Here is a 12,704-nt window from a genome sequence, read left to right as displayed (position 1 = left end):
AATGATTAATATTGAGAGACGTTTCTTATGTTGCCATAAGAGATTCGAAGTTGCTTGAAGATTCTCTCGCCTTCGTTGTCTTCTGATATGTTACATTTCGTCAGTCTTCAGATGATGTGGTTTAGTCCGTTTCCAGGCAGCCAGCTATGTTGTCTTCCGTTGTCGTCTACCTGGTAAGCTGCCACCAATGTTTGTGCTACGCCTTGTATAACGAGGCTGCACTGTGAGGTTATTTAGACCTGTGATATTATAAGCAAGTATCGTGTGGTATACTTCCCATCCTCGTCTGCGTTTGCGACGATAATTTCTAAGTCAGAATCTTCTTTTAGTATATAGGCGGAGATGTTCAAAACTCATGATGATAGCTTAACAATGGTATATTTGCAAAACTACATCTCTTGAGTAGAAGGCAAGAAGGTAGTTAGGAGACCCTACAAGGGGTCAGTGGGATCAGATCTGATTAACACCTCAAATGGCCACTCAGTGTGAAAGGGGGAAGAGGTTGGAAAAGACTGACCGACAATGTGTCTGCTCTGTCTGTAGGTCACAAACTCTTGCAAGCGACTCTGACCTGTCCATATATGCTGGTCCTTTCCCGCGTTTCTGCTTCTGTCCAAGGCAGTGGTTTCTGCTTTGATCCAAGGCGGGTGGTTGCCGTTCACTTTCTGGCTTTTGATTGGCACTCCAGTGCTCAGCCAGCATCTTGTTGAAAGCCCAAGATGCAGGTGTCCTGAAAAAAGGAAACGGTGACAGCACACATAGGAGGGGCCGATGGAAATACAATGGCAGGACATCAAGGCTGAGAGGGCAGAGTAGGTAGATTTCTGTGAGGGTGCCTTGTGCAGCGAATTGTTAATTGGCAGAGAGTGTCGTTTATGACGCCTCTTGTGTGGTCCTAGCGATCTACACACATTTACCTTAATTTCTTTTAAAAAAATTTAAATCATTGAGCCTGCCCATGCATTGCAGTGAATAAATGCATGTGAAAATATATTTGTACTGTATGTGTGTACATGTTACATATATAGTATATGATGAACCAAAGTGCCCCCCAATGAAAGATTTGTAGATCCGCCACTGGCTCCTGGTGCTCTGTTCTCTTTTTGTGGTGTAGGATGCCCTTTGGCATCCATTTGACCACTTTGGACATTTATGCTTTTTTTCCATCATTATATCCTAATCCAACCTCATACCATTCACATAATCAAACAAGTGCCCTACTTCTAACCAATCAACTACCTTGTTACTAAGCATAAGTTATTTCTAGCTGGCACTGATTCAGTTTCAAATACAGTAGTTTGTTGCATCTAGAAAAATTGGAAATTACTTCTAAAGTTTTTGTTTTAACCAAGGTCAAAGTTTATTTATATGGAAAACAATGTATGTAGAATAGGCATGAAATTAAGATACATGAGTAATGAATCTTATATTTATTGCAGGCTTGCTCAGTTTTACTATGCTACATCAGAGCTAGTCCAAAAAGCCATCAACACAGCTATGGCAGAACGAGAGAAGTGGGAGCGAGTTCCCCTGAATGACAAGTTTGAAATGTGGTTAAAGGTCATTATCACATAAATGTTTTTTTAGAGTAATACACTTGAGACATATCCACATTAAAGAAAAAATTGATGCATTAGGTTTATTTCTCATTTAATTAAATCTTGTGTTTTGGTACAGTTGATAAACACTTGTCAGTAAAATGGCCAGTATTCATGTTATTGACTCTGCTCTCTGTGCCTCATTTTATTTATATTTTAACACACACCCATTACTTTACAATAGTCTGCCCAATACTTCAAGAATCTCCAGAGACACTGCTAAGAAGAAGAGGAGTCCTTACCACCAGTCTGCATATGTATTTGGGTCCCTGTGTGCCCGTGGTCATTCTATTTGTGCCTGGGACAGTGTATTCTAGACAGCTGCAATCTTCTTGCTTAATTTTTTTGGCCATGTATTTACAGCTTAATTGTCATTATTTCATGAGTTTAAACACTTTCTATTATTAATCTCATTGTGGTATTGATTAAATTAATTACCGGTCGTACCTTTTTTTTTTTTTTTTTTACTAATTTTAAATGTAACTTTCTCCGTTGCTGGATGGGTTCTGTTTGACAGGTCCTGAAAGTGCCTTCCCTCATCCTCACTAACAGTTGTAAGTATTAACTTCCTTCCTTTAAACAGTTCTTCTTTTGATTGTACATATAGGTTTTTCCCGGGAGATAAAATCCCTCTTGAACTTTCTGAGGATGTCTTGCCAAATTAATCATATAACATGATGACAGTCTCCTTACAAATGGTCTCGACTTGCAGAAAACCTGTGAAATTATGGATGCATTCAGATCATGTCTCCCTTCATTCATCAGTCAGCATGATGGCTGTAGCTTATCTAAATCATCTGCGATATAGTCACTTGCATCTTTAACGCTAAAGTTCTTACACAACACCTTCACTATCCAAATATGGTTAACATCATGAAACTGGTGTATCTTTGTGATCCTTGCATGCTTAGATTAATTCTTAGTCAGTCCATATATTGGATTAGAGTTATACCTCATGGCTGTGGGATGGACAGAAAAATTATCTATGATGAACTAGAATAAGTTAAAGAACTAATAAAGGGGCAGTGAAACTTAGCCAGCCTTATAGACATGGTTAATGATTGATGACATCCATTCCATGGAGTTAGATTTCCAGACTACCTGAATCTAGTTCATCACAAATCCTTTGAATGCTCTTGGGTTCCTCGAATGAAAGACAAAACGGGAATTATCAAATGGTAACATGATCCAAATTAGGAAGGCCTGAATCCTTGGGCAGTTTCTATTTCTAGACTGCAGATGGCATCTTTTGGAAGATGCCCAGAGCTACTATATTCAAGACTTTTTTTTAATGCTGTATCTGCCATCGTGGCTGTTGCATCAGGACCTCCAGGTAGATCTTGGTAGTTAGTACTAATCTTGACTAAAATTGTTATAAAAGGAATAATGTATTGGCTGGCTTTTTGAAAGTCCCCATACTCAGTGCTGGGTCTGATCTCAACGGACTGACGACCCTCAAGGCACTGGGTGTGGGGTGTATATCTGGGTAGGACTCCTAAGGTGCTATATCACCCTCTAATTGTGGCTCGATGGTGGGTATGGGGCCAACCTGGACGAATGTTCACACCATAATCTGATGGATTTTTATTCAACCCCCTCTGTTGATGACTCTCACCTGATTAAGGATTCCGCATTAGGCCCTCCACTCGACCAAACACCGGGACACCAGGGTGAAAATACTGGTGGTGTAAATGAAAATCTAAGAGTTGTGTATTGTGGTAACATAAGTGATAAAGTCGATTTTGACATATTACATAATTACATGAAACAGTTTGGCAAGGTAGATAGAATAAAATTATGAATTGTTAAAAGCCCCATCTCTTATGAAAGTTACATAACCTTTTGCAGAGCTGAATATGCCTCCAAAGCTCTAGAGAATCTGGTTGGTAAAAATGTCTTTGGTTCAGTTTGCCATGCGAAATTATTTAATATAAACAATTTGGAAGAGGATGAGACAGACTATGTATCCAGCAAATTTGAGGTTGATAGCCAAAACACCTGGCAAAAGATGACCCAAAATTGATTTGGCATGTTGCAAATTACAAACAGGGCAAAGAAAACTTTTTAACAGCATGCAAGTATCTACAGAGGAAGATTGCCATTCCTAAAGGCAATATTAAAAGATATGGTAAAGGAGTCTTGATCAAAGCAAATAACGATATTCAAATTAAGATGCTTTCAAAATTCCAACCAACTGAAGATGGTAATATTTTAGATGTATCTCCTCATCGATCATTTAACATTAAACAGGGTATAGTTTATAGCAGAGACCTATATGAGTTTGAAGAGGAGGAAATATTAAAAATGTGTCCTACATATGTCATTAAAATGAGAAAATTGAAAGGCACTCAGCATGCCATTGAATTGACTTTTACCTGCTCCTACTTACCAGAATATGTTGATATAGACCACTCTCGGGTTTGGGTTAAGCCATTTAAATATCGACCAACCCAGTGTTATAAATGCTTTGAATATGGCCACGTATCAAACTCATGTACAAAACCAGGAAAGTGCTTTGTGTGCTGTGGTGAACATGTAAAGGACAACTGCAAAGCTGATAAATATTGTCTTCACTGTGCTGGCAATCATTCTCCCAATTGGAGGGGCTGTCCTCAATATATTTTCCAACAAGAAGTTGTAAACACTGCGCATAATAACTTTATCAGCATAGGAGAAGCCAAACGCTTGGTTCGAGGTGCTAACAAAAGTGCTGGAGCCTCATTTGCTTCCACTGTTATAGGAAATAATGCATTCCATCAGCCTGCTAAACCCATCATTAAAAATAACATGCCCTCTCAGGCTATTTCAATGATGAACCTCGCTCCTGACCTGCAAGCAAATGCTGTCTCAGTGTTGAGCTCAACTGTTAAGCCCAAAGAGAGAATAAAATCTAAAGGAAATCTTAACAAATCTTATGACAGTTTTCAGTCACCCCCGAAGTCAAAGAAATGTAGAACATCATCTCCTATAGAGTTTAAAACTCCAATTTCTAACAGATTTAATGCACTTGATGACCCCTTTAAACCATTATCAACCTCATAGCCATTGGAAAAGATGTCTCGGTCCTGCTCAAATTTAAGTATGACCGACCTCTCCCAATCCCCTCAATCATATACAGAAACAGCTACTTCTGAAGTGGAGGGAAAACATGCTGACTCACTAAAAATAGTTAAAAATTTAGATAAATCTAGTCTCAAACTGAACAAACAAGATGTGCAGGAAAAATGTTCAAACTCCCCATCATCCAATAAAAGTAAAAGTCTCCCAGGCACCAGACTTAAGAGACTTTCAAATCCAAAAACATTCAGCTGTGTTACTTTGAAAAGCCAGCTAAATAATGACTTGGCTGGGCACAAGAATCACAGTTAAAATTCCAATTTAATATCTTGCAATGGAATTGCAAAGGCCTTAGGACTCGTTCTGAAGAGTTAAAATTACTATTGAACCATCATGATCCAGATGTAGTTTACCTTCAAGAAACTAAGTTAGGCAACTCATTATACAATCCAGGATTAAATTATAAAATGTTTGTGATGAACCCCAGAGATGGTGATCAAGCTCATGGGGGGTTGCAATTATTGTTAAAAAGTCTTTGCAACATACAAGTGTTCCTTTGAACACAAACCTACAAGCAGTCACCATTCGAGCATGCTTTGAAAAAGAGATTACTATTTGCTCTATTTACCTCCCACCTAGGTCAGAAATTACCTTGAATGACATTCAGGCACTAGCTAATGAACTACCTCCTCCTTTCTTACTACTGGGAGATTTTAATGCCCATAATAGTCTATGGGGAGGTGATACCTTGAATGCTATAGGTAGAACCATCGATGATTTTATCTTAAATAATATGGAGCTCTCTCTTTATCAATGATGGGTTCAATGACTGTTTTCATTAACATCTACACCATGTCTTTTCAGCTATAGAATTTTAATACAGTTTTGTTCACCCTGCAGTTCCACCCTTTGGACTTCCAACTGGTCTGTAGAAGAACTTTTGCAAACCGGAAGTGATCAACTTTCCCATAAGCATTTAAAGTATGCCAGAAACATACCTTTCTGAAATCTCCATATAAAGTGGAAAAGAAAAATTGAAGCAGAATTGGAGGAGTAATGAATGGAAAGCTGTTTTCAAAATTACAAATCAGGAAGTGAAGTAGAGACATTTGTAGTCACACTTAGAGATGCCGTATGAATTATTGGAACCTCACTATTGGATTGTAATGCCTTGAGAAACTAATATCCCAAAAACTAAAAGGGTAAACCACATAAAAGGCCTTACAGTTCCCTGGTGGGTACCAAACCTGTGGCAGACTGAGAAGAAAATAGTGAAGAAAATGCTAAAGAACAATTCCGAGGCAAAACCCTCGGGAACAACAACGAAAACTACATACCCAACGGGCCTTAAGCCAAACAAAGAATAAAAAATATATTAGAAAAAGCTAAACAAAAAGGAATCCTTGGCTTCCCCCTAATATAAATGGTATCAAATTTCAGAAACGCCTTGAAAGATTAGTATTGGAAAAAGATTAAAAAAGCTGAAGTGGGAAACTTTGTTTCCTTTGTTTTATTTCACCATTACCTGCTCCTAAACTTTAAAAATCAATGATGTGCTTATTTCAATCCAGCTGATGTTTGCAGAAAAAAATTTGGTGAGGCAATTTTGCTGACATGTGCCAAGCTCCAAAAATTACACAAACCACAATTTCCAGTAAGATTGAAGAAAATGCCCAAGGTGTCAATTAGATTTAACTCTCAAAACAAAACAAAACGAAAGCATATCAATGCTACAGTTCTCACCTTAGGGAACTACGAGGGAGGCTTCTTCATCGTGTAAGTCCAATCAGCCCCCTGGTGCCTGATAACACTAAACCTTACCAAACATGATTAAACATCTTCCAGAACATGCTAAAATATATCTAATGAAAAATACTCAATGAAGGATCTTGGGAAACAGGCATCATTCCCATTATCTTGGAAGATAGCCATAGTCAGTTTCCAGTCATAAAGCCCAAACAAGAAAGATTCACCATATCAGCCCACTAGTTACAGACCAATTTTCAACTAACAAGCTGAGGTTCCTGGGTAAAATTTAATTTGAAGAAAATGGTGAACTCTCGTCTAATTTGGGCATATTTAGAGAAAAACAAACCGATTGGTTATCGCCTCTGTTCAGTTTGGCTTCAGAGGAAAAATCATTCAGATTTGGTTCCCCTTTAAACTGAGGATTATCAAATCAGAATTCAGCAGTGGGAATTTTCCAATCAACTGCCAAACAGTAGGGGTATTTTTTGAATCGTGGTGAAAGACCTATTGAATCAAACATGGCGATTTGGCAATTGTTAAAACGGCTCAATGAAAATGGGGAATCAAGGGGCAGATATGTTTTAAAACTTTTATCAAACTTCCTTTTTTAAGGGACTGATATAATAAGAAGTGAGGAGTTCGGGAAATAAGATTTCTTTCTTGTTATGAGAACTGAAGAAAAGGTGGGTCCCCAACGGCAGCGTAATTGAGTGTTTTACCCCTGCCTTTTGCCATTGCTGATTGATAATAAATTGTGAAATCTGTTTCCGCTCCAGTTAGGGCTTTCCACTGTTTTGTGGATGACTTTTGCCATCCGACGTTCACCACATACGCACCCTGTATCAGCCTGTAACTACGCCCCCTGCAAAAGACAAAAAAAATAAATGTTCATCAGTTAAATGGGTCTGATGAACATGGTTTTGGCTTTTTTCCGATTTTTCCTTCATCTAAAACTGTGGCCGTTGTTTCCGTTTCACCAGATGGTAAACCCAAACAATGAACTAGCCCAATTTGAAACTGGGGAAGGATTGTCCTTCTTCCTTTACAAAAAAGAAGTAAAGTTTTTGGGCATAATATTTGAACAGCAAGCTAATGTGGCCGTAGTTCAGCAATTGACTTCTATAAAACCAAAAGGTTAAAAATAAAATCCCAATCAATTTAAAGAAGGTGGTAATCGGGATTCGACTGGCCTGGGGTAGCTGATAAGAAAAAATTTACTGGAAGTTTTGTATGATTCCTTATATTAAATCAAAACTGGACTATTGGCTGTCAGGTTATATTCATCCTGCCTGCAAGTCCATGGTTAAAGGAATTGGACGTAGTAAACATAATATGGGATTAAGGATATGGTACAGGTGCTTTTCAGGACATCTCCCGTTGAGTATCTACATTGACTCTCATGAACTTCCTTTAGATCTGCGAAGAGAAGAGCTTTGGTTGCGGTACACCATGCAATTAAAAAGCTCTCGAGAGAACCCCACACGAAAAATTTTAGAGGAGTGTGACTCTAGAAAATTTGGTGAAAGATCTTCCAAACCTTTTCAAATAAGACAGTTGGAATGTTTAAATGACATAGTAATTCAGCGCCAAAAAGTTGAAGAAGTAAAACCATCCTCTGTTCCCCTATGGCTTATTCCCAAGATTTCTTTATGCTCTAAGAAAATAGACAAAAAACAACAGTCTCAGGAAGAGATAAAAGCTCATTTTCTGGAGCATGACAGTAAACATGATGGGCAAGTGAAGATCTACACTGATGGATCAAAGTCTGATAGTGGAGTTGGGTGTGCAGTTGTGTATGGCAATGAAATTTATGAGGCAAAATTGCCTGAGTCGGCTTCCATATTCACTGCAGAGTTGTCAGCTATTGTTAAAGCTTTAGAAATTATTCATAACTCGAATATATAGTGACTCAAAAAGTGCATTAGATTTATTAAAGCAGCTGTATACAATTCATCCTCTGGTACAAAAAGCCCAGGAGTGGCTCTTTTGGATTTCGTGTCGCAGGAAATTGGTATGTTTCTGCTGGATCCCAGCTCATGTCAGAATTTGCGGGAATGAGGAGGCAGACAGATATGCAAAGGAAGTGGCTGTGAGTAATTTGTATCAGGTAACCAAAGTGCCACATGTAGATATGAAGAGATCCATCAAGTCGTACATCTTAGGAAATGGCAAGAGAGATGGTCCTCCCCTCTCTTAGCCAACAATAAGAAATATAAGCAGATAAGGAAAAGCATAGAAAAATGGCCCTCTTCTTTTCAAAAAGAGAGGAGAACAGAAATTGTTTTGGGGCGACTTCGTGTTGGTCACACTCGGATGACCCATAAATTTATTTTAGAAGGTGGCAGTGCACCAGTGTGTGTTAGGTGCGATGCTACCTTATCAGTGGAGCACATCCTGGTGCATTGTGTAAATTATAGAGAACAGAGGCAGAGATTCCACCTTAATGGAAAATCTCTTGCTGATGTTCTAGATGACAACGCAGATATTTCTGCATTAGTGAGTTTTTTTAAAATGTATTGGGATTTTTTATGAAGTTTAAGTGGTGGCAAATTTTAAGTTGTTGATTTTATTTTTGTGTTGATTTTATTTTATTTTATATTGATTTTATTTTTTTATTGTTTTGTTCATAGTCATCATTTTAAGTACCTGATTATTATTTAAAAATTTAATTTGCTGCTTTTAATTAAGGTTAAATAGTGTTGAATGGATGTATGCATGTCAGATTTTTATTTTTATTTATTTTTTATTTATTTATGTTTTTTATGTGTGTGTGTGTGTGACTTCAGCTGTGGGATTCTTTGGTTGCAGTGTAAGTGGTTTTGGATGAGAGTGAATGGTTTTGGTTTGGTTTATGTGTGATGTGAGATCGTCTCGGTCTTGGTTGTTGTGTGTCGTTCAATGTTTTTAATTGCAGTTTTAATTGGTCATTAGTGTGAGAGATTTTAATTGATTCACGTATTCATTCATTTTATCCATTTCATTCAATCATATAATACTGCAGCGCTGAATGACCTTTGCAGGTCCCAGCGCTTGGGCTATGCCCTAAATTTCATGATCAATCAATCAATTCTCATAATCTGGACTTCCAACACCATCCTTGAGATTGTCTAAGAGAAATAAAACATTTGACTCTTATCTCCTTAATTGCATATTTTAGCTTGGTGATCCTCTTTGCAGCCATAGCCCTCATACCAGTCATAGTCTGGAATTCCAGCACCATCTTGGAAAATGCCAAACAAAGATAGCCTTTCTATCACTTACATGACTGTGTATTCAGGCATAATGAAACAGTCAGCCATTTGCAAAATTAGCATCTTTCTTTATGGAACCATTTTGAAAGTTAATTATTATATTCTTTCCCTTGATACTCCGTGGTTCAGGTATGCTGATGATATTTGGTCAATTTGAGATTTAAATGATGCTAGTTAGTTCCCATACATTTTTTAACACCTTAGTGAACTGTGTCCTCTATTAAGTTCGCTTGTATGATTATTTGGTAATAGTAAATTGGCCTTTTCGGATGTATTAATGTTTGAAGTAAGCCTGCACACAACGATATGTATGTCTTTCTTTTCTTATCATGTGTCACAACAAAATTTGCAGTCTCTATCCTCTATTCTTGCATGCCAACAAAATTTGCAGTCTCTTTCCTCTTTGTTCCTGTGTCACAACCAAATTTTCAGTCTCTTTCCTCTGTTTCTGTGTACGTGTACAACAAAATTGCAGTTTCTCTCTTTTCCTCTTTGTTCCTGTGTCAAAACAACCAAAATGCAAAGTTCTATCCTCCTCTTTGTTCCTGTGTCACAACAAAATTTGCAGTCTCTTTCCTCTTTGTTCCTGTGTCACAACAAAATTTGCAGTCTCTCTCCTCTTTGTTTCTGTGTCACAACAAAATTTGCAGTCTGCATCCTCTGTTCTTGCGTGCCAACAAAATTTGCAGTCACTGACCTCTGTTTTTGCATGCCAACAAAATTTGCAGTCTTCTCTTTGTTTTTGCATGCCAACAAAATTTGCAGTCTCTTTCCTCTGTTCTTGTGTGCCAACCTAATTTGCAGTCTCTTTCCTGTTTGTTCCTATGTTCCAACAAAATTTGCAGTCACTTTCCTCTTGCTTCCCAACAAAATTTGTAGTCTCTTCTTTGTTCTTGTGTGCCAACAAAATTTGCAGTCTCTTTCCTCTTTGTTCTTTCATTCCAACAAAATTTGCAGTCCTTTTCCTCTTTGTTCTTGTGTGCCAACAAAATTTGCAGTCACTTTCCTCTTTGTTCTTGTGTGCCAACAAAATTTGCAGTCCTTTTCCTCTTTGTTCTTGTGTGCCAACAAAATTTGCAGTCCTTTTCCTCTTTGTTCTTTTGTGCCAACAAAATTTGCAGTCACTTTCCTCTTTGTTCCTGTGTGCCAACAAAGTTTGCAGCCTCTTTCCTCTTTGTTCTTTCATGCCAACAAAATTTGCAGTCACTTTCCTCTTTGTTCTTGTGTGCCAACAAAATTTGCAGTCACTTTCCTCTTTGTTCCTGTGTGCCAACAAAGTTTGCAGCCTCTTGCCTCTTTGTTCTTTCATGCCAACAAAATTTACAGTCTCTTTCCTCTTTGTTCTTGCATGCCAACAAAATTTACAGTCTTTATCCTCTTATGTTTTTGTGTGCCAACAAAAATTACAGTCTTCTCGTTGTTTTTGTGTGCCAACAAAATTTGCAGTCTCCTCTTTGTTCTTGCGTGCCTCAAAATTTGCAGTCTCTATCTTCTTTGTTCTTGCGTGCCAAGAAAATTTGCAGTTCTTTCCTCCTTTGTTCTTGCGTGCCAACAAAATTTGCAGTCTTGTGTTTATTGACAGAAATTTCTTTTCTGACTGATTGTTTTGCATGACTGGGTTATGGTTTTGGTTCATCAAAAAATGTCATATTGAAGGAAGAAGACCTTTTGTCGTTTATTGTTTTACTGCTAGGAATTTGTTAAGCTATCTTTATTGATCACATATGTAAAATATTATGAACAAAACTGAAAGAATTAGGACGGTCAGGAGTTCAGGCTGTACGTAGTTATCCAATATGATAAAGTTCCTAATTAAATATTTCTTGGGAGTTGGCTGTATTTCAGGTAAAGATTGTTCTAATGTTCATATAGGGGAATCGGGTTGTTCTGTATACCAATGTTGAACTGAACAAAAGAGATTAATTAAAAATGGCGATACAGACAATGATCTGGTCATTTATGTGTCTGAAATTAATCATCTTATCAATAATAAGTTTGAAATGTTGTATAAAGAAAATTCTCAAACGAGAAACTGTTGAATATACTGTTATTAAAGTAACTCCTAATGTGAATATGAACGATGGTTGTTACAAACTTGGCAATCATATTACTTTCCATGTGTTGAAAGCAGCCAACCTTTATAATGACCGACAGTCCATATAAGCAAAACAAAGCTTATGGTGAATGGAAGGACCCCAAGGGAAAAGTAATCAAGCAAGTGGATTTATTGGCTACTGTTTGCTGATTATAACAGATGGTGTCACAAGAGATGCTCAGTTTACCAAATTACCAAATATATAAGACATTTTTGTACCCCAAAATGTTCTACATAAGTTAGAAAGAAATGACAGTGGAGAACTGTTTGTGATATATAGGCAAGTGTCAGAAGTGTTAGAAGAAGAGTAGTATCTCTATTACTTTGGGGACACACTGAACTAAGAAGCCGACTTATAAAATTCAGTAGGACTGGTCCATAATACATTAGTTTATCGGTCAAGATGCAGTTTATATCAGTTAATAGCATTGTTACCAGTACTGTACTACTGTTAATTTAAGGTCATCAATACTATTGTCACTACCAAAGTGTAAGAGTATTAAATTAAATGTTCAAACATAATACCACATCCTGCAACATTCCAAAGAATGCTGCAGCCATCCCAGTTCCTAACATGTTTTATTGATCAGCAATAACATGGTAGATTTGCATAAGTAAATATCACTGCCATTCCTGGTAATATTGCAGTAATGGAGTTTTCTTATTTAAATTTTAACTGATCTAACATTTAAACCTAACAAATGTTCCCCATAAGAAATAATGGGAATTGGATTAATCTGTTCAAGACCTCTAAAATATCAACAAATAAAAGCATTTTACCTCAACGTTCACAAGCCTAGCATGCAGACATCCTGCAAAAAAAAGTAAATTAAAAAAGTTATCAGTGCAAATTTGTTCTCACTTGACCTGTAATTGGTTGAATCACAGCGCATGTAGTAGATTGTGAGAAAGGTGAAGAGGAGAATTATTTTTAAGAACAGGAGTCCCATTCCA

General features: G+C 37.3%; 1 protein-coding gene across 1 annotated transcript in view; it reads left to right on the top strand.

The window, feature by feature from the left end:
• The window catches only part of LOC135223649 (delta-1-pyrroline-5-carboxylate dehydrogenase, mitochondrial-like), a 186,885-nt gene that overhangs the window by 87,320 nt on the left and 86,861 nt on the right, over positions 1-12,704 (top strand). The window contains exon 4 of the mRNA XM_064262299.1: positions 1,440-1,560. Coding sequence (XP_064118369.1) covers positions 1,440-1,560 — 121 coding nt within the window. The remainder of the gene's footprint in view (positions 1-1,439; positions 1,561-12,704) is intronic.

The sequence above is a fragment of the Macrobrachium nipponense genome, chromosome 10, assembly GCF_015104395.2.
Source record: "Macrobrachium nipponense isolate FS-2020 chromosome 10, ASM1510439v2, whole genome shotgun sequence".
Classification (NCBI taxonomy): domain Eukaryota; kingdom Metazoa; phylum Arthropoda; class Malacostraca; order Decapoda; family Palaemonidae; genus Macrobrachium; species Macrobrachium nipponense.
This window is presented reverse-complemented; position numbering and strand designations above follow the sequence as displayed.